General features: G+C 37.5%; 2 protein-coding genes across 2 annotated transcripts in view; one reads left to right on the top strand and one right to left on the bottom strand.

Annotated features, from left to right (window-relative positions):
- The window catches only part of ACAD11 (acyl-CoA dehydrogenase family, member 11), a 96,932-nt gene extending 91,717 nt beyond the window's left edge, over positions 1-5,215 (bottom strand). Inside the window, 1 exon segment of the mRNA XM_008589755.1 lies at positions 5,067-5,215. Within this exon segment, the coding sequence (XP_008587977.1) occupies positions 5,067-5,215 (149 nt within the window).
- A 545-nt stretch (positions 5,216-5,760) lies between these two features.
- UBA5 (ubiquitin-like modifier activating enzyme 5) lies at positions 5,761-23,023 on the top strand. Its single transcript, XM_008589752.1, has 12 exons — positions 5,761-6,153; positions 12,079-12,124; positions 12,239-12,328; positions 15,159-15,268; positions 16,246-16,332; positions 17,118-17,202; positions 18,177-18,281; positions 18,464-18,591; positions 20,553-20,688; positions 20,906-20,981; positions 21,128-21,234; positions 21,892-23,023. Exons 1-12 carry the CDS (start codon positions 5,993-5,995, stop codon positions 21,973-21,975), a joined length of 1,215 nt encoding a protein of 404 aa, XP_008587974.1. The 5' UTR covers positions 5,761-5,992; the 3' UTR covers positions 21,976-23,023.
- Positions 23,024-23,034: the final 11 nt, after the last annotated feature.

Below are 23,034 nucleotides of genomic sequence, written 5' to 3'. Positions count from 1 at the left end.
CACCACACTCTCCCGAGTGAGCCACAGGCCGGCCCTTCAGCCGGGTTTCTCTTAATTCTCCAACTTCTTTTTTTTTTTTTTTGTCTTTTGTCTTTTTTTCGTGACCGGCAACGGATCGCAACCCTCAGTGTCGCGCCCGTACTGGGCCGGGACCGGCAACGGAATCGCAACCCTCGGTGTTGCCCCTGCTCCTCGCTCAGCCAGTGAGCGCCGGTCTGTATGTGGGATCCGAACCCTCGGCAGGAGCGCCGCTGCGCTTCCCAAGCGGCGNTGCGCTTTCCAAGCGGCGCACTGTAGCAGTGCGCCACCGGGCCGGCCCTTAATTCTCCAACTTCTTAATATTGAGGTGCCACGAACCAAACCTCCTCTTTATGTAGACTCACTCATTTTCTAATTTCATGGCTTTCAATACCTTCTCTCTCAATGACTCCCAAATTTATATGTCTAGTCCAGATACCTGCCCTGATCTCCAAATTCATATATCCAACTGCTTACTGTACATATTCACTTGGATGTCTAAAAGGCATGTTGAAACTTAACATTCTACAACTGAGTTCCTGATAGTCCCCCTCAAATCTGCTTTTCTACAGTCATCTCTATCTCAGTTCATGAAAACCCCATACTTCCAGTTACCAAGGCAAAAATGGAATAATCTTTGTCTCTTCCTTTCCTACCCCACAATTAACCAGCTAGTAAATCCTTTAAAATATACCTAGACTATGACCAGTGCTCACTTATTCTACCATTCCGGCCCATGCAACTAATATGAGGGATGGAATAATCTTTGTCTCTTCCTTTCCTACCCCACAATTAACCAGCTAGTAAATCCTTTAAAATATACCTAGACTATGACCAGTGCTCACTTATTCTACCATTCCGGCCCATGCAACTAATATGAGGGTACTTTCAAAAGTTCGTGTAAAAATAGAAAAAAAAAACACTAATATGAACCTTTCCACTAACTTTTTGAAGTACTCTCATGTATCTCTACCGGAACATTGTAAAACACTGGTTTCCTTGCCTCTGCCCTTGCCCCCCTTCAGTCAACTCTCAACACAATAGGCAGAGATTTTGTTTTAAAAAAAAAAGACAAATCACTTCCCTCCTCTGCTTAGAAATCTCTAATCTCTCCCCATCTCAAATCAAAGACCAAAGTCTTTAAAATGGCTGTCAGGGCCCCTGGTGCCCTTGCTTACACTACTGCAGGCACCTTTGCCTGCTTCCCTCAGCACACTAGGCACATTCCCCCTTCAGGGCCCTTGCATTAGTGGTCCTCTCTGTCTACAGCAATATTCTCCCAGATATTTACACTGTGCACATCCTCATCTCCTTCACGTCTTTGCTGAATGCCACCTTCTCAATGAAGCCTTCCTGCCCCATCCCCGTACATTTCCTATTCTCTTTTTCCCCAGAGTACATATCAACTTCTACTACATTGTAATACTTAGAGACGGATTTTGTTTATTGTCTGTCTTCTTCAAATAGAATGGAAGTTCCAAGTAAGGCAAAATCTGTTTGTTATATCCCCAGTGGCTGGGACAGTGCCAGATACATATTAGGCACTCAGCTTCAAGTCACAAGTTTTGTTGTATCAAGTGAAATAGTACTTTCATTATTATCTCTCAATATTTTGTATTTACAATTATTTATTATTTAATAAAAATTTATTAAAAATAAATTTTGACTCCTTAAAGACTCCTTAAAGAAAGTGAAAAGAGAAAAGGAAATTTTCAGTGCATATGATGGATTAAAGGTTAATTTCCAGAACTATGAAGAACTACAATAGCTCAACAGACAAATGGCTGAAAGACTTGAAGATGCTCAACCTCATTTTAAAAATTTATTAAAAATAAATTTTACATAAAAAAGAATGTTTCCAAAAATATATAAGGCATAAGGAATAATACCACAAACACCAGTGTAGTCACTACCCTGTGAAAATTACCATTTCTTTGAAGCCCTCTGTGTGTTCCTCCCTTTCAGAGTTACTGTCCTAAATTTTATATTTATCATTTCCTTGAAGTTTATATCCATAAACAATATACATATTTTTGATTATGTTTTGTGTATAGCTGTAGCTGAATCATTTTCACTGCTGTATGATTTTCCATTATATGATTATACTACAATTTATTCATCCATTCTATTATCAATAAACACCGTGTTGTTTCCTGGATTTTTTGCTATGACAAACAGTGCAATGTACATTTTTGTAGATTATTTTCTGATACCCCAGTAAAAGAATTTCTCTAGAATATTCACCTAGGAATACTCATAGAATTGCTGGGTCATGGGGCATGCATATCTTTTCAATTTCATCTTTACAAGATGATGCCAAGTTGTTTTCCAATGGTAGCTGTACTAATTCACACCCCTACATGAATCCCTTTTGCTCAATATCCTGACCAATGCTTGATATTCAGATTTTTTTAAAAAGTCAATTTGTTGGTGTGAAATGGTATGTCATTGTTTTTTCAAATTTGCCTTTCCCTTATTACTACAGTGTAATGAGGTTGAGCATCTTCAAGTCTTTCAGCCATTTGTTGAGCTATTGTAGTTCTTCATATTGTGGAAATTAATCTTTAATCCATTATATGAACTGAAAATATTTCCTATTCTCTTTTCACTTTCTTTAAGGAGTCTTAATAAAAATGTATCAATCATTTCCTTTACGGTTTCTGCTTTTGTCCTTTTAAAGAATTTCTTCTGTAATCTAAAGTCATAAAGATCGTATCTTACGTATCTTCCAAACATTTATAGTTTTGCCTTTAACATTCAAGTGTTTTATCCACCTGGAACTGTGCAAGCTAGAGTAAGGAGTCTAATTTCAATTTTTTCATATGGACAAAAATTATCCCAGTATAATTTCTTGAAAAGACCTTCTTTTCCCTCCACTGACTCTCAATGCCAGCACTGTCATATATCAAAATTCTGTATGTGGGTCTTTTTGTGAACTCTGTTCCTTTTCATTGTCTATGTGCTAATATCATGCCATCTTAACTCAAATTTCCAACCTTGTTCTTTAGAAGTGTTTCCACTATTTTTAGATCTTTGCTCTTACACATAAAATTTAGGAGGAATTTTTCAAATTAGAGAAAAAAATTAGGATTTCAATTGCTATTGCATTTAATTTATAGATCAGTTGAAATAAGAATTTACAATATTGGATTTTCTTTTTCACCTACATGACAACTCTCAATTTTAAAAATTCTTTCTAAGTTCCTAATACAGTTTTGTCATTTTCTCTACAAAGGTCTTGAACATCTTTTATTTTTTATTTTTTTTATTAATATTTAGGTAATTTATGTTTTGATGCTCTTATTAACAATAGCTTTTTGAAAATTACATTTTAACTGTTTGTTGCTAAAGTATAAAAATGCAATTGCTTTTGTATAATGAACTTTGATAAACTATTATCTGTATAGATTATCGGCTCTTTAATCAGTGAATCAATTAGTTTCTCAACATGTATTTGTTAGCTGTCTTCTGTCAAATTTCTGGCATTTACATTGTGAAATGTTTTTTTCAAAGATAGATACTTTGGAATTATTCAGACTTCCTTGGTGGCCTAATGTGTCTTCAATTTTCATAAACTTTTTAATGTGTCCTGGAAATGACTGTGTATTCTCTGTGGGATCCATAGTTCCACACATATGTATGAAATCTAGCTTACATAACATTTCTGTAAGCATTTTTTTTTTTTTTTTTTTGGTGGCTGGCCAGTACAGGGATCGTACCCTGGACCTTGGTGTTAATCCGTACCATGCTCTAACCAACTGAGCTAACCAGTTAGCCCTAGAAGCAATTTTTATGCCAAAACTAATTTGATTTACTGAGCACGATTATGGCTTAACATTCAACTTAGTTCAGAATTAAATATCTTTGTTAGATAACTCTCCAACAATCCTACAAGATGAGATTTACTACCGCCCTCCTTGGCAAAGCAGGACTTGCTGCTCAAAGGGTAACTTGTCAATTTCACAGCAAGTAGAACAGTTGAAATTTGAACTTTGATCTGTTTTATTTTGTTTACAACACAAAGCTTCGAGGCTAGAAACCTCAGCTATTCTTTATTCCACCTTCTCCTCCATCCCCCAATATCTGCTAGAATATGGGACCTTTTTATTCTAAAACTACAAAACTCGCCCTGACCCATCTCTTTACTATTTTCCTTTTCACTAAAATCAGTAGTTAAAGAAGATAAGTGCCAGTGATAAAATGCCACTAGTATACAGTGCTGTTGCAGTGTTTAAGCCCTTTCTTGATTTCATCTCAGCCCATACTACTTCATTATCAGTACTAATCAGAACAGGCAGTGTTCCTGTATTACAAATGAGGAAACTAGTTCTCAGAGTTTGTTTAACATAGTTTAACTCCCAGACGTTAAGTGGCAGATGTAGCTTTTTGCAAGCTAGGACTCTTTCTACAGTCCTGTGTTTCTAAAAATGCGATTTTTAGAATAAGGCTTTAAAAATTTATTATTATAAAGCATCAGACTAAAGCCAGATTCAAGGGGGTGAGGCGGAACTTTACTTTCAGGATTATCTCATTCAATTCTATTCTCTCGCTTCAAAAAAAACCACTTAGGCCCCCAATGGTGCTGTGACTTGCTAAGTGACAGATCTACGATTCGAATTCAGATCTTCCAGCAGGTGCCATTAACGCAGCCGCCGGAAAAACGGCCGATTAAACGGAATTACACCAGCTTCTCAGTAAAAGATTTAATGGTTACAGCAACAAAAGGTCAAAGAAGGAATCTATTTCCAAAGAACGTCCACCCTCAATGACTTCAGTGAATCCTCGAGGCACTCAATTTCAACCTTTTGACAAAGATTCCTTCACCCAGTGGAATGGTGAATGTTACTGTGTTTGCATTACTGCCCTCGAGTTAGCAATACCCCCTCGAACGGAACGCAGGGGGACGGCAATAGCAGCTCCTGCCCGCAGGAGCGTCACTGCAAGCAAAAGAAATCAGGATCTGGAAATCAGAACCCACCCAGAGCCAGAGGAAGGAAAGCACAGTGCACAGATCTGTTTCTGCTGGAGGCGAAGGCCGGCGTCGATACCTGTACTGGGCAACGGTCAGAGTGGCTTCGGGCTCGGCCCCAAAACCAGGCAGGTGCTGGTTTAGGTAAGCCTCTAGGGACCTGAGGTCGAACTTGTGCTGAGGCAGCACTTCAGCCATCTCCGGCTCGCCGGTGGCACCCGCCGCCATGACCGCCGCCTACAACGCAGGCCACGGAGACGTGAAATCCACGGGTCTCCAACAGCTGAGTCCTCAAGGTTGAGCAGCGCCGCCCTAAAGCGTCGGGCGGGGCCGGGGCGGGGCCTGGCTCCCGCCAATCACACACACTGGACGCCGTTGCTGGGCAACACTGGCCCTGGACTCTTTAATAGGGAAATGCCAGAAGTTCCCAGCGTGTGTTCGGATTTAACATTTTCAGTCAGCGTTAGGATTTGGAGGCCTCGATTTTAAAGAAAGCAAAGCCACCGTCGTAGCTACGGGAGAATAAGAACGCAGAGGCTTCTCCACCCCCAAATTTAATGCACAGGCAGGCGGAAGACCTATAGGGTCCCCTTCAGAAAAGGGCCGGTCAGGACTTCAAGCCCAGGAATAAAATATCCTGGTGTTTCTCTTAGCCGCCGGGTTAGAAAGGCCCCATCGCAGGCCGTCTGCTCTGGGCCTTATGGCCGTGATCCTGCCGCGGCCTGGTCTACCAGATCCAGTGAAGGAGGAACCCAAAAGAGGTGGATTCCGCGGAGGGGGAGTCATGACGGCGGCGCACCGGAAGCGTTGCCGCGAGATGCGGGTGGGAGCGGCCGAGACGTGTCTGTGAGGCGCTGCGGCCGCTTCTCCGGCGGCGCTCTGGGCTAGGAAGGCGCGGTTGGGTGCCTCCTCGCACACCCCTCGCCCGCCCAGCCGAGCAGCGTGGGGCGGCGGCGGCGGCGGCGAAGGCCAGGGCTGGGAGCGTTGGCGGCCGGGGTCCCAGCCATGGCCGAGTCTGTGGAGCGGCTGCAGCAGCGCGTACGGGAGCTGGAGCAGGAACTCGCCCAGGAGAGAAGTCGGCGGGTCCTGGGGGGCGGCGATGGAGGGGGCGGCCGGGCCCGCATCGAGAAGATGAGCCCAGAGGTGGTGGATTCCAATCCGTACAGGTGACCTGCTCCGTGGGTCGGAGGCAGGCGAGGGCGCCGGAGTCAGGGTCTCCGTGTGGTCAGGAGTGAGGCGCTTCCCCGCCCGCTTACACGGCCTTCCGCCACCCTGTGCTTGGTCCGGGGGTTCAGTTTCCAAACCAGCAAGGCTACATCTTAGTGCTGGTCAGAAGATCTTTCTCATTTTCAGAAGACCCAAGCGAGTCAGCCATATGGTGCTGCTTGCTCCTGGGCCTGCTGAGGACATGTGTCGGACTTCCTATCGCCCTTGCCTGTGTTAGTTACCCCGCCTCGGTCTACGTAAAACTGATAGTGAGAACGTTCAAAAGATGACATCAAGTGTAAGACCCGCTAAACATAAACTTCGGATTTCGTAAAGACGTCTCTATGTATCTTACATGGGGGCGGGGCGAGGGAGAGAGACATTAGCCTTAATTTGAGGTGTTAGGGTGTTTTTAGCATCTCAAATCATTCGACTTTACCTGCCCGCTCCTCTCCTTTCCTAACACGGCTTGTCAATTCAGCTGGCGGAATGGAGCGCAGTGGTTAAGGGTAAGGGCTCTACAGCCGGACTGGATTTAAATCCCAGTTCTCTTAGAAGCTGGGTAACCTTGGGCAAGTTTTGAACCACTCTGCTTCAGTTTCTCACCTGTAAAATGGGGTTGATGGTAATATCTATCTTTGTTATAGTTCTGAGGATTGAAAAAGTACGTGAAAGGTTCTTAGAATAGCACTTGTACATGGCAAACCTTGTACAAGACTTTATTGCTCAGTGCACTTAGTAGCAAGCAGTTGTTGAGCTTTCACTACGTGCTAAGCACATCACGTGCATTGTCTCTTCTCAACACAACCCTATGAGATTGTTACTATGTTACACCCATTTTCTAGGTGAGAAGATTGAGGCTTAGAGAGCTTCCTCAGGCCATAGATATAGTAGTGAGTAATAAGGCCCGGACTGGCATTAGGTTTTTCTTAATCCAAGATTCACAAAGAACTTTCTCCCCAGAAAAAATAAGCCATTAAGAAGTGTGGCTAAAAACTGGGTAGTCATAATGTAGGTGAAATAAGGCAGATGTTATTGTTGGCTCTTTTCCTTTAAAGATCATGAGAGTTTTGATTTTTAAAAAAGGTTTTATTGGTTTGTGACATACAAAGCCTCTGGAAATTTTACAGTGTGCTGTTTTAACTGTTGCCAAATATAAAGGGTTAATAATCCAAAATTTTTAGAGATTGAATAAGCGTGAACTGACATCTCTAATCAGAATGAGTGGAAACTTCCATTTGACATCTTTAAACATTTTTTAATTTTACAAATGAAGACTGAAATTTTCTCTCAAAAAATAAGCAAAGGAATATGGGTCATATTTTCAATCATCTTTCAGACATTATTTTAATGTGAGATGATCCCTTTACATTGTAATAATCACAAAACTTTCAGCACTCAAGTTTAAACATGTAGTATTTTCTCTCATTTGCCTCTATTAAAATTGCTATATAGGAAGGAGATGGCAGTTGACACCCAAAGCTGTTCACTAGCATATGGACATTTAATGAAGGTCCGCCTTAATGTTTTGAATCGTTGTTCATTCAGCAAATATTTGAGCACCTTTTTATCTTCAGCTTTCCTTGGTATTATTTACCTTTTGTTGAATATTTCTTATGTGCAGACACTGCAGTTATAAAGTAGACATAGCCTTTTCCCTCCAGAGCTTACCAGATGAGTATGATAGAAAGATAAACAAACAATTGCAACTCAGGTGGTAAGAATTATGATAAGTACAGGGTTAATCGCCAAAAGTATGGGAAAGGAGTTTGTCTGTGGTCTGCACCATTTTAATTGCATCAAGCAATACAAAAGAAATATAAAGCCCCTGACCTTCAAAGTTCCTTTGCTTTAGTTTGGCAGACTATAATGGATGTTGAATGATGATCAAACACCACCACGGTGAAATTATGTGGTATAGAATACAAATACAAGCATATGGAGAAATGAGAGGCAAGCAGAGGCTTTGAGATCAGGAAATTTGGTTTCAAATCCTGGTTCAGAAGCCCAGCTCTGAATACTGTTTGCCAGTTAGCTGATCTTGGGCAGTTAACTAACCTGAATCTTTTCCCTCATCTGTAAAAGGGGGTTGCAATGCATTCTTCTTGGGGTTATTTGTAGAGATTAAATAGAGCATCAAAGTAAAGATGGCAGATTGATCACAGGAATTTACTGTCATTTTCTACCCAACTCGACTAAACTGATAGTAAAGGAATTTTTTAAAAGGAATAACCCCCCACTGAAAAATTAGAGGGTGTCTATTTAATTTATAGTAACAATTTTGGAAACTAAATGAGGGATGGATGAAGGATAACTGATTTAATACTCAAGGAAGACAAATCTGAAGGCTGCATCCCGGTATATACCACTGAATCCCCCAAAAACTCAGGAATAGGCATAGGTACTTCTATAGAAGGGTTCTAGGTAAGGCTAAAAAACTTTTGGTTGAAAGTCTGTTGAAGAAACAGGTTCCCAGGGCCACTGTAGGTGGGTGGGCAAATGCCCATTCCCTATCAGGAGAGAATACTAGAAATTTATTCACTGGAGAGAGTAAAATACAAGATTTCTGTTAATATTTGGAGCAGGTCTTTGTACTCCAAGCAAGGGGTAAACTGTGTCTACATACTGCATGCTGGGATTCCCAGCCCTTATTTCTTTACTTAACTTCCACCAGCAGACAGCCAGGTGTAAACACCTTTCCGGTTGGAGTTTGAAAGATTCTCCTTAAGCGAATCTTATAAAGCTAAGAAGAAAGACCAAAATATACCGACTGACATTGGGGGTTTCTCAACTGAACATCCTGGTCAGATCACCCTACAGTGAAGCCCAAAGTCAAATAAATATTGCCCACATCCTTACCTTTATTAGTGTCCCACTTTTAAATATGAGCAGAACAAAGAATGAGAGAAGTTCCTAACATGAAAGAATAAAAATAGCAACTTGGATAGACTATGTAAGGGAAACACATCTCCCCAAATTATTATTATCCTCACAGAAGATATTTTATAAATGAAATAGGAACAAGGTGCCATAAAAAGCATCATTCAGATACTTAAAAAGAGTTCTTACAAATGGAGATGGTAACAAATGAAAATCTCAATAGAAGGGTTGGAAAATAAAGTTGAAAGAAATCGTCTAGCAGAAAACTAAAACAATGCAAAGTTGGAGGAAAAAAAGAGTAAAAGACCAGCCCAGGAGGTCCAACTTTCCAATAGTAGGAGTACCAGAAAGATAGTCCAGGAAAAACAAACCAAACAAGAAAATCACCAAATTCTTCAAGGAAATTTCTCAGAACTGAAAAATGTGAGTTTCTAGTTTGAAAGGGTCCACCAAATACTCAGCACAATGTATAAGAATAGATTCAAACTGAGGCACATTGTGAAATATCAGAAGCTAGAAGACACTGGAGCAATACCTTAGAAATTTTGATGGAAAATTCTTTCCAACTTTAGACGTCTATACCAAGTTAGAGTGTGTAGCTGTAGGGAAAATATAGGAAAATGGTCAGAGCCCTTCAGATGTTCAGAATCTTGCCAAGCATTTGATGTAAATATGCATGTGCGCCCAAGTGTTCCTTAGCTATTGTCTGATGTAGATGCGTGTGTGCACCTAGGTGTCCTGGGTTATGGACTTAAGTATAAAGGATGAGTGGCTCTGATCCACAGGCCCCCCACCCCACCCCCGGGATGCCCCTGGGGGGGCCACGGGGAGGCCGCTACTACTGCTGGAGGCTGTTGCTGAAGCTGTTGCTGCCAGGGCCCCTGGGACCCTCCAAGAGGCCACCGCCATTGCTGCCACCACTGCCGCTTCTGCTGCTACTGCTGCTGCTACTGCTGAGGACTGAGGTCGTATCATCTGCCAGTGGCTCCTGGGATCTTTCCCAATTACCTAGCGTGGACCTGCATATGAGGGGTCTATGACCCAGCCTGACATGTGAGGGGTCTGGTAACCCAGCCTGACATGTGAGGGGTTTGTGACCCAGTCTGTACAACAGGTTTGAAGGGTCTGTGGGCCCTAACCCCTAACCTGACAAATGGCATAGCTTTACAGTTGGCATAGCTATTACCTCAACCTTACATTAACTTTATACAATTATATACCATTTGTTGTTTTACAAAGAATAGAATTTTGATAAAGAACATTTTCAGACATGTGAGTTCACAAAATTTCTTTGTTGTATCCTTTGCAAAGCTACTGGAAGATGTTCTTCCAACCACAAAAGAATAAATTAAGTAATCTACAGCAGAGGCTTTCAGACTTTAATGTGCATCGGAATTACTTGGAGGGCTGGTTAAAACAGATTGTTAGGCTCTATACCCAAGGTTTCTGATTCAATGGTGATTATAGGGTTGGGGCCCGAGAAATTGCATTTCTAGCAAATTCCCAGATGATGCTGTTGCTGATCCATAGACCACACTTTAGAACCACTGAACCTATAGTACATAGGAAGCAGGGGATTAATACAGGATAAAGAAATGAAGAGAATTTAGTTTAATGATGAAGGGAGCAGCTGTGTTTGCAGCAATTCTAGAGACACCATGTCAGATTCTAGGAGATTCATCTTTAAAAATGAAATTGATAGAACACCTCATGCATATGAACATATCTACAGAAATTTTAGATTAGTGGAGTGTTGGGGTTAAATCTGAAAATACATAGGAAACTTAATGAGTGACATATGTAGCATAAGGACAGATATCAACTTCAAGGGTGGGAGTTGTAGAGGAAAGGGTAAGTTCTAATATGCTGCATAACCCAGTTGTGAACAGTTAACATCTAACCAAAATGACCATATAACTATCAGGAGGCTGGCAGGATGGGAAATGTCTACATGCAGTAGGGACAGATAGTAAGAGTAATTCTTCCGATAATGCCTAAAACTGAAAATCAAGAAATAACAGTGAAAGCATCTTATAGATAATGTAATACAGCTGAAAGCGCGGGAGAAGAGGAAAATGGGGTGGGGGCCAGAGGGCTGCTGAATTTCCTGATACACCTGGTAGAACTATTTGATTCCTTAAAGTGTAAATGAATGGGAATTGTATATATACATATATAGTTTTAAACTGTGTGTGTGTGTGTGTGTGTGTGTGTAATAGAACAGATTAGCAGTAACTAAAGTACCTCTTAGACTCCTTGGCATACAATTGGTGCTTACTAAAAGCAGACATCCATATGGGGAGAGGCAACGAGTGAATGGAATTCTAGACATGAACTTATTCTGATGATGGCGATCTCAGTATAATACATTAAATATTTACACGTACTAACAAGGCATGGAAAATGTTGGATTTCACTTTAATCCTTAACATTTAAGTCAGTAGATCTCAGTCTTGACTGAACATTAGAACATGTGTGTGTGTGTGTGTGTGTGTGTGTAATAGAACAGATTAGCAGTAACTAAAGTACCTCTTAGACTCCTTGGCATACAATTGGTGCTTACTAAAAGCAGACATCCATATGGGGAGAGGCAACGAGTGAATGGAATTCTAGACATGAACTTATTCTGATGATGGCGATCTAAGTATAATACATTAAATATTTACACGTACTAACAAGGCATGGAAAATGTTGGATTTCACTTTAATCCTTAACATTTAAGTCAGTAGATCTCAGTCTTGACTGAACATTAGAACATATGAGGAGCTTTAAAAAAAAATAAATAACAAAACCTTGTTTCACAGGCTACACCTGGGAGGGTACTCAGGTATCAGTGATTTTAAAGTTACCCAGGTAATTTAATCTGGTAAAAGCCAGCTGAAAGTCTTCTTTTAAAGGATTAGTAATGAGTTTTGGTGTTGATTCTGTGATGAAATATATCTGTCTATACCACTATTAACTAAAGATTGTTAGCTTTAAAACATTTTTTTCCCTTTTGTTTTAAGCCGCCTGATGGCATTGAAGCGAATGGGAATTGTAAATGACTATGAGGTATGATAAACCTTTCCAAGTTTTTGAGGACAATTTCAATAAATGAAAATAATTTCTGGTGACATTTGATGAAGTTACTAACTGACACATATATATATATTTTGCATTTCACAGAAAATCCGTACCTTTGCTGTAGCAATAGTAGGTGTTGGTGGAGTTGGTAGTGTGACTGCTGAAATGCTGACAAGATGTGGCATTGGTAAGGTAAAAACATTTTTTGTTGCCTATCTTATAGGGAACTACTCACTGCTGGATGTAAATCAGGTACAAATTCGATTTTTTTCTCATCACTAATGGTTTATTTGTTTGTGGTGTATTTATTCAGTTTGTTCTTTCTACCCAAAGGGTTGAGACATGCCCAGACAAACAAAAGTTGATATTATTGCGAATTAAACAAGGACTATCTAATTGTGTTCAGGGACTTTTTTGTTTGGGGTACTGTTAAGTAAGGCAAATCATAACTAAAGCCAAAATGTTTCATTATTTTAGTTATACTAATAGTAGTTTCCATTTATGTTGTCAGACCTAGGGCTCAGACCCTTCAAACCCATTGTACAGACTGGGTCCCTAGACCCCTCACACGCAGGTCCATGCTAGGTAACTGGGAACGATTCCGGGAGCTGTTGGCAGATGACATGAGCTCCGTCCTCAGCTTCCTCAGTGGCAGCAGCGTACAGGTCTGGTAGCTTACAGGTCCAGCGGTGGCAGTGGCCTTGCAGAGGGTCGCGGGGGTACTCCAGCAGCAGTAGTGGTCACTCCAAATTCTTAAAGTGGTTTCAAAATTGGTACTCATTTTCAGTGTAGAAAAGACAAACCAAAATACTGAAAATGTTTATTAAGATTTTAATATCTTTCAAGAGGTTTACCAAAGTAGACCAAAAATTGCTTATAGCTGACTTAAATACCCTGACTGATCAACTAGGGATATTAGTGATCATTGAAATCGGTTGTTTTCAAGTTTGAGTATGTTATCAGAATCAATTGGAAGGCTTTTTAAAACACAGATTGCCAGATCCTACCCCAGTGATTTTGATCCTGTAGATGTCAGGCCGACCTAATAACTGACATTTCTAACAAGGTCCCCGGTGATCCTGATTCTGGTATTCTGGGGACCATGCTTTAAGAACTACTAAAACCTTCCTACTCCAAGTTTGGTTCCCAAAACAGTAGCAGTAGCATAGCATGGGAGCTTCTTAGAAATGAAGACTCTCAGAGGCCCTACCCCAGACATACTAAATCAGAATGTGTATTTTTAAAAAATCCCTAGGTGATATGTGTATTAAAACTGGGGAAATGTTCTAAATCAGAATGTGTATTTTTAAAAACTCCCTAGGTGATATGCGTATTAAAACTGGGGAAATGTTCTTACTCCTTTAACAAGTTCCAGGTAATTCTGATGCTGCTAGATCAGGCCCCCTTTTGAATAGCTAAGATCTAGAACGGTAGTTATCAAATGCTGCTGTAATTAGAATCACTGGAAGTTTTCAAAAATTCTGATGTCCAGACTGCCCCCCATAGTACATAAATCAGAATCTCTGGGGATAAGACACAGACATCTGTATTTTTTTAAACTCTCCAAGTGATTCCAGTTTGCAGTCAGGCTTGTGAACTAAGAATCTACACAGCTAAGATTCAGAAACTCTTTCTTCAACTTTTGGGACAAATAGACGAGAAGCTAATTCATGGAGTTAAATAGGCAAGTTAGAGGATGGGAGACCCAGAGCACATTTCTTATCCCTGAAAGTATCTGGTGCACCCTGGGTCACCAGATGTAGATTAGCTGCTTTATTTTACAAATGACAATATAGGCCTAAAAGTAAAAGGGATTTACCTCTGATCAGAGCTAATTAGCAGCAGAGTTACAATTCATACCTCCTGTTCCCAGGTTTAGTATTTCCTGCAACTTACTCGTCAACAAACTATGAGGAAGAAACACAAATGTATACTTGGCCTGACCTAATAAATATTAGTTGAATGAGCTTAAATAAACCATGTTTTGGAGACTATAAGTAGGGTTAGAAAATTATCTTAGAGGGCATACTGAGATCTTTTCTAGCAAGATATTATGTGTTATCTGGGTGTTACTATGTGCTGGGTTAAATTTTTTCTTTTGAGTTTCTGTATTGAGAAGAAGAAAATCCCATTTTTGTTTTTATTATTAAATTTAGGATGCTGAAAATTGTATTACCCTGACAGAATTTTAGATCAGAAAGGGACCTTGGAAATCAATGGTTCTAACCTATTCTTACTGATAAGAAATGTGATTTTTCCAGCCATTTTAAATATTGTGTGTGTGTGTATGTGTCAAATGCTGTTTGAAATAGGCCCAAGAATATGGCAGGAAACAAAAATTAGATGATTGGTTAGTAATTCTATTTGGAATAATATTTTAGCTATGGCATGGATATATATTGTGTCATACTCACAAAACAAGTCAGATTATACTATAGTTTTAAGTTACAGAATTTGTTCAATTCTATTTGGAATAATATTTTAGCTATGGCATGGATATATATTGTGTCATACTCACAAAAGAAGTCAGATTATACTATAGTTTTAAGTTACAGAATTTGTTCTTTTCTTCCTTAAAGATTTAATTTATCCAATGGGTTATTGGCTATTAGCAAAAAATTGGATTGAAATAGGATTTTGGCACAATTTTTAAAAATTGCAATGAGATGGAATGAATGTTAATTTCTCAGTGAATAATTTAGAGAGGCAGCACAGCATTGTGTTTAGGGTGCAGGTGCTGGATTGAGAATGCCTGAATTTAAATTCCATTTCCACTACATATTAGCTAAGGGGACTTTGGACAAGTGACCTAGTTGCCTCATTTCTAAAATGAGGCTAACAGTACCAATGTACTTACCTAACATGAGCATTCAATGAATTGAAATATGGCACTTACTGTTTTAGTGTTAGCCAATACTATTATCAAACTGTTAAACCCATCAAACGTCAAGTCCACTAGTTTATTTGTTGTTTTTAATTTTTTGGTATGTTCTTCATTGGGATACTACTATTTTCATTTTAGTTGCTACTCTTTGACTATGACAAGGTGGAACTGGCCAACATGAATAGACTTTTCTTCCAACCTCATCAAGCAGGATTAAGTAAAGTTCAAGCAGCAGAACATACTTTGAGGTAAATAAGATAGCAAGTGAAATCTTACTTTGTGTACTTGGTTTGAGTTAACTTGATATACAAATAGACCTGAATTTTTCTTTATAAAAATGCAGATTTCGGGCCGACCCTGTGGCTCACTTGGGAGAGTGTAGCGCTGGGAGCGCCGAGGCCGCGGGTTCAGATCCTATATAGGGATGGCCGGTGCGCTCACTGGCTGAGTGTGGTGCAAGCGACACCACGCCAAGGGTTGCGATCTCCTTACCGGTCACCAAAAAAAAAAAAAAATGCAGATTTCACTTATAAAAGAATTCCACCTCTTGGACATGTATTGCCAAACTTTTTCTGCATGGGGCTAGATATTTTAGTCTTTGAGGACCATGTGGTCTCTGTTGCAGCTGCTCAACTACTGTAGTTGTATGATAGCAGCTGTAGCCAACACAAAAATGAGTATATCTGTGCTCTAATAAACCTTTATTTTTGAACTCAGTTTAAATTTTATATAATTTTCATGTCATGAAATACTATTCTTCTTTTGATATTTTTCTCAATTGCTTAAAAATGTAAAAACCATTCTAAGCTTGAAGGCTGTACAAAAACAGCTGACAGGCCAGATTTGCCAGCCCCTGCACTTGGAACTTTCTTTGTGGCCCCAAACATATTTGTCCTGAGTTGAATAAGGAACAAAGACACTCTTCTGTCAGGTTAAGGTATAGCTACCAGAAGTGGTAAAAGTTTACTTCCCAGCACACAGATTGACCCAAGTTAGAGTTAATTACATTTTTGTAATCTTTATGACAATCTACACATTTTTGAAATTAGTCCTTAGAGTGGAACAAAAAGGTAAAAGAGGACTTTGGATTTTCTTTGAATAGCTTGAGTTCCACTTCTCTAATGTATATTAAATGCTCTTTAGCTCTTTCAACTCTTTTTCCTTTCTGCTTTTTCTTACTATTCCTGCTAGTAGTTCTTATAATCATTCCTATTTTCCCTCTTAGGAACATTAATCCTGATGTTTTTTTTGAAGTACACAACTACAATATAACCACAGTGGAAAACTTTCAACATTTCATGGATAGAATAAGGTAAAATTTTTCTTTATGAATATTTTGTGAAATGTCTAGTTCAGTTAAACAAGTATTATTAGAAAATCTATTATTGAGGGCTTGCCGGTTAGCTCAGTTGGTTAGAATGTGGTGCTGGTAACACCAAGATCCAGGGTTCAATCCCTGTACTGGTCAGCTGCCAAAAAAATAAAAAATAAAAAAGTTAAAAAAAAATCTATTATTGGAAAAATGTATTGATTAATTAAATGAATTAGCAGATTGATATTTTTCTGTTTTCAAAAAATTTTTGTATAATGTGTATGTATTAGAAGCTCAGTAAAAAGTATATATTGCCCTCACCCAAAAAAAAAAAAAAACCCTGTAAATTAGTGATATAAACAAAGATCCTCAATTTTAAGTTCTGTGTTCTAGATTACAGTTCTATCTGAAAACAGTATTCTTCAGTGACTCTTGGAACACCACTGAAATAGTGAATTGAATTCAGTTAGCTTTTATTATATGTATACGTGTAGTGAAGCATGAATAAAAAAGTCTGTGAAAGCTGACAGGGAAATGGTAACTGTTGTGAACAGACTTTATACTTCCTTCACCCTCATACTTCTCGTAAGAGAAGTACTACTGCAGTATCATTGATGTTATTTATAATAGTTATTCAATGTTTGATATATATGGGATCTTTAATATCAAATACTATGTTATAATTATACTCACTTAATGAAAGAATGTGTGACTAAACAGAGTCTAATTAGAATGTGTTTTGCATATTGATTTTTTTCTCAAATAAAGTTTATTTTTTTGACTAGTAATGGTGGGTTAGAAGAAGGAAAACCTGTTGATCTGGTTCTTAGCTGTGTGGACAATTTTGAAGCTCGCATGACAATAAATACAGTGAGTATTCCTGCTGTGTAAGGTGTTATACTCATGGATTTATCTATTTTCCTGTATACTATCAGTATATAATTCCCATCCTAAAAATAGTTCTGAATTTAACTTTTTATGTATCTTATTTAATTATAATGTTCTCTTAGCCTACTTTTAAAATTTATTCTAATAGCTGTGGGACCTGTCTAGCCTTGCTGGCGTGACATATGTTACAGTATCCTACTCTCTTTTATGCCAATAGAGGAAACTAAACTAGCAAATACTTCTGATATATAATTTTTAAAATAAATTCTCTATATTACTTCTTCTTAGCATTAGTTTTAACTTTTGTTACTTTATTTTGTAAATGTATAGATATGTATAAATTGCCTAAAAACAGTTTCTCAAAAATATGAATTTTTTGTTTTGAATTATTGTTTTTAACATTTCAAGTGATAGTTTGGCATTATTTTGTTGCTGCTATTATTTTAGAAAAATCTTTTCATTAATCTGACAAATCCAATAAACTGTGGTTCAATTTAATAAATTTAATAAATATTACTGGCTGCTTTTTCTTGTCTCGTGTCCGGCAACGGACTGCAACCCTCAGTGTCGCGCCCGTACCGGGCTGGGACCGGCAACGGGACCGCAACCCTCGGCGCTGCACCCGCCCCTCGCTCAGCCAGTGAGTGGGAACCGGTCTGCATGTGGGATCCGAACCCTCGGCAGGAGTGCCGCCGCGCTCCCAAGCGGTGCACTGCAGCAGTGCGCCACCAGGCCGGCCCCTTACTGGCTGCTTCTTAAAGGCTGTCAGTTTATTTTTTAAATAGAGTGTGATTGCCAAGAAATTCCATTATTTACAACTTTCCTCATTCTAAAAATTAATTTTAAAGAACCCTTGGTAATCCATTTAGTTAAACCCTAATTTTTCAGGAAAAGAATTTACAGTAAATTACTTCATGCTTTTTTATGATCTTCTTTGTCACCTAATTTCTACTAAGGCTTGTAATGAACTTGGACAAACATGGATGGAATCTGGGGTCAGTGAAAATGCGGTTTCAGGGCATATACAGCTCATAATTCCTGGAGAATCTGCTTGTTTTGCGGTATGTATTATTCATTTTGGATTATTTCTCACTGTTAAGTACTAGAGTTCAGAGGGGCATTGAAAATGTATTACAAGTCAAAAGAGAAAACAAACTTAATGTGATGGAATTGTATTTGGAACATCTCATACATTTTCCCTCTTTCATTTAAAATGTGTTTTCTTCTCTTCTTGTTCATATAGTGTGCTCCACCACTTGTAGTTGCTGCAAATATTGATGAAAAAACTCTGAAACGAGAAGGTGTTTGTGCAGCCAGTCTTCCTACCACTATGGGAGTAGTTGCTGGGATCTTGGTACAAAACGTGTTAAAGTAAGTGAGGGCTAATTTTTCTGAATATTCTTGTATGCTTTTGATAAAAATTAATATATTTCATGAAGCATTTCAAAAATTGAAATTATGGGCTAAGTACAGAATTTTGTTATTTTAAATACATTTAATTTTAAATATTTTTATGTATGTATACTACATATGTGTATATTTTATTTTAAATATGTATGTGTACTTTTACACATAAATGTATATCAATATCTTAATTTAAATACATTAATATCACATATGTTAATATATATGGCTGTGTGTACATATTCATTTATGAATATATATGAATGTCAGTTACTCCCTGCATTTGGAATAGTTCTTGTTATATGGTACAGTCATACTGGTGTATTTATGGAGCATTAACCAAATGGTTTAAATCTCTGCAGGTCTGACCAATGGGTGAAGACTTGGACATGAACAAACTTGTTTCTCTACCTTGATTTAAGTCTTACTAAAAATAATCTGAATGTGATTAAGCATTAACCAAACATATCCAGCAACTACACTATCTAAATTATAGCTAAAAAGAAGGAAAAAAGCTAAAATTTATGTTAAAGAGTATATGAACCAGCTCACACTTTATTAAAAGCAGAGCCCCTGTGGGTGTTCCCTAATTCAGGCCATTTTTTTTCTCATTTTACAATTTTAATAAGCTTAATTATAGTTCCTAAGCCTCCAATATAATAAGAACAAACTGCAACATGATATATATAAGGAGGCACCCTGATATCAGTGAGAAATGTCAGTTGCCAGCAAAAAAACTGTAGAAAGCATATTTAAGAATTCTCAAGGCAACACAGTCCAGGGCTATTTCACCTAAGAGCAAATAGCCTGTACAAACTGGTGGCCTGTCTCAACAAAACTTTTTGTAGTATGGTACAAAAAAAAAAAATGGAAAAAAATCATGGCTATGAAGTGTTCTCTTAAAGATGTGTCATATTTAGCCAGCCCTCTATTAATGGACCTTTAGGCTACTTAAATTCTTTTGTTATTATTAACAAGTTGCAGATAACATCTTGCATATATCTTTGAATACTAGATTCTTATATAGTACAAATTTTTTAGAAGTGGAATTTGAGTTTATGCAATATCTACTTTGACAGATATTACTAAATTTCTCCTACAGAAGGATTACACATTTCCATCATAGTGTAGTACCTAGTTCACCCATACCTTTAACATTTAGTGTCATCAAACTCTTTAATCTTTGTCAACCTGGTCAGTAAAAAACAGGCATTTTATTTTAATTTTCATTTACTTGTGAAAAGGGTTGAGCACTTATATTTTTCTGTGAATTGTCTAATATCCTCTGCTCTATGTATATATGAACATGCATTTGCAAACATTTTTCCTCTTGTCACTTAGCTTTTGTACATGATTTTTCTCCTTTACAGAAGCTTTTAAAAGGAATCAGATTTGACTGGGAAGGGTGCACAAAGGAGCTTTATGGGATACTGGAAAAGCTTTATATCTTGATCTGGTTCTTTCTGTGGTTACACAGAAGACTTGTATAAAATTTTATTGAGCTGTACATTTAAGATTATGTACCTTACAGCAAGTTATATGTAAAATTTTTTAAAAATTAAAGTAGGTACACACCTCAGCTGCTTTTAAATACTTCCACATTTTTACATCTCTGAAATCAGTATGCTTTTTAAAGTTGTTGACATGTCATAATTTAATTGCCAGCATTTTATCTTTATTAGAGGTTCAAAAAATAATAGTGTGCTCTACAGTTGATGAAATGGAGTAATCTTTTCCTTCCTTCATTCATTCAATAAATATTCGATCATTTATTCTGAGCCAGGCCCTATAAATAGGAAAATTTGTGGGCTGCATATTATAAAAATCATTACCTACTTCCAAATCATTTTTTAAAAATTCAGTTACTTTCTTCTAGTACTTTTATGGTTTTATTTCTCTATTTAAGTCAGCTTTGATTTATTTTCTAGGTTTCTGTTAAATTTCGGTACTGTTAGTTTTTACCTTGGATACAATGCAATGCAAGATTTTTTTCCTACTATGTCCATGAAGCCAAATCCTCAGTGTGATGACAGAAACTGCAGGAAGCAGCAGGAAGAATATAAGGTATATGTCAATGTCAGAATGTATGAGGGATTACATTGCATAGGATAATAACTTTAAAAAATAGAAACAGATTTGGAAGATAAATGGATTCTGGATTTTTATAGTTTTAATTTATTCACCATACTTCAAAAATGAAAGTCCTTTCCTGCTTTTGGTAAGATAAAAAGCGTGAGAACTGAGAATGAGTAAAAACATTGTTACTGCTTGATTTCTACAGAAAAAGGTAGCAGCACTGCCCAAACAGGAGATGGAAAAAGAAGAGGAAGAGATAATACATGAAGATAATGAGTGGGGTAGGAATTTTTTTATAAATTGAAATGGTAGCATAAAAAATTCTTTTCTTGGTAGGGAATATAATTATTAGATTATAGAAATTTTGAATAATTATTGCTTATTAAGTTTCTTAAAAACTGTTATAGGATCAAATTTAACTCTATAGGTATTGAGCTGGTATCAGAAGTTTCAGAAGAGGAACTAAAAAATTCTTCAGGTCCAGTTCCTGACTTACCTGAAGGAATCACAGTGGCCTATACAATTCCAAAAAAGGTACTTCTAAAATCTGACTTACCCATAAGTAAATAATCATATAAGAGAAAATGTATATTTATCTTCTTTCATCTTCATTCTATTTTGTAATACCAATGCAGTACTTCCTGGTTTGGATAATTTACACTGTAGGCATTAGGATGTGATAAAGACAGAATATTCAGTGTTAATGTGGAGATATGCATAGCTTATTTTAAAGTGTTTGAAAACAAGGACATGAAATGGTTTTATTCACACATTAATGGATCAAATATAATAGATTTTTACTGAAGATATCATTTTTGTATATTGATAGTTTTAGCCACAATATCATTTAAAAATACATAAGTAGAGATGTTAAGATTATTGAAATTACTGCTATGTCAATCAGACTGGTGAGAGTAAAGGACTTTGTCTCTGAAAAATAAGAAGGCATATTTATTAAAGAAAATTTGCTTTATAAATTTGTTGAGAATGGTTAAAGCATCCTGATCATTTATTCTTAAGCATCGAGAATTTTATATGGCTCTTTTTTCACTATATTTCCCTTATTTGTTGACAGCAAGAAGATTCAGTACCTGAGGTAACAGTGGAAGATTCTAGTGAAAGCTTAGAAGACCTCATGACCAGAATTTTATATGGCTCTTTTTTCACTATATTTCCCTTATTTGTTGACAGCAAGAAGATTCAATACCTGAGGTAACAGTGGAAGATTCTAGTGAAAGCTTAGAAGACCTCATGACGAAGATGAAGAATATGTAGATAATGGACTGGCATATATTTTATTTTCTGCGTTAAATCTATTCTCTTTAAATAAAACAAAACAAAACTTAAAGCAGATAAAACTTAGAGCAACATTAATTGATATACAATCTTCACTGAATTGTTGTACTTTTTGAAAATATTATGTTACTTGTTGCTCCCCCCTCCAACTAAATAATTCTCCTAAAATGTATGTTTCATTGTAGTAAGAAAACTTCAAAGGACTATTGTAGGCAGTTATAAATCTTATTGGAAACATAGCCATTGAAATGCTTTTGTCTTTTTGAGGGAGTAGTAGTACCAACCTGATCCTCTATTTTTTCTTTCTAGTAATCCCTTGTGGTCTGTTGCCTGAGAATATGGACAGTAAAGTGGTACATGATCCTCAAATTTAGGGAGAAGGATGAGAGGTACAACCTATTGATTAGAGCTAGAAAGAATCTACTTATTGTGTTTGGAATTGCTCTCTACAAGAAAATTGCCCACTACTAACTTGACCAACAGTGAATTTAAAATAGTCAACCTATAAAATAAAAATATCCTCTCAAATATTTCCTGATGAAATACAAGTCACTGGAAAAGTTTGTAAACTTGTGATTTATATGTATATTCAAAATAAGACAAAGGCAAATGAAGCTGTCTTCATGGATAGACAGTTAAAAGTACTTTCAGAAGAACAGATTATACTCTGCACTGACCAAGAAACAGAAATCATTCTACCTAGACTAAGATCACGTAGATTATACCTATCATATGGGCTACTCCTGAATACTTCATTTAAATTTGATTGTCGAGGTAGTGAGAGATTGGCAAGGTTTGTCCTGAATAGTGGACATAAAAGAGTTCTGAATTGCCTTTCTAATGACTGAAATATATTCATTAAATAAACGATGTATCATTTCCCCTTATCATGACCACTAAACTATAAATTGATATAAACTGGGTTTTTCTGGAACTGCATACAAATAATGAAGGCTTAAAGAACCTTGGCTGACATACATTTCCAATGTATTGGAGACCAATAAATAACATGCAAGTATAACCTTTACAAGAGGCTGT

The sequence above is a fragment of the Galeopterus variegatus genome, unplaced genomic scaffold (assembly GCF_000696425.1).
Source record: "Galeopterus variegatus unplaced genomic scaffold, G_variegatus-3.0.2 Scaffold5637, whole genome shotgun sequence".
Classification (NCBI taxonomy): domain Eukaryota; kingdom Metazoa; phylum Chordata; class Mammalia; order Dermoptera; family Cynocephalidae; genus Galeopterus; species Galeopterus variegatus.
The sequence above is the reverse complement of the archived record's forward strand: the minus strand, read 5'-3'. Positions and strand labels throughout refer to the sequence as shown.

What these genes read in the sequence shown, in the direction of transcription:
- UBA5 (XM_008589752.1), top strand. Translation starts at nt 5,993, where the DNA reads ATGGCCGAGTCTGTGGAGCGGCTGCAGCAGCGCGTACGGGAGCTGGAG. An exon ending in CAAGATGTGGCATTGGTAAG is followed by an intron (nt 12,329 to 15,158) that starts GTAAAAACATTT and finishes TTTTCATTTTAG; the next exon opens with TTGCTACTCTTTGACTATGA. An exon ending in AGCAGCAGGAAGAATATAAG is followed by an intron (nt 20,689 to 20,905) that starts GTATATGTCAAT and finishes TGATTTCTACAG; the next exon opens with AAAAAGGTAGCAGCACTGCC.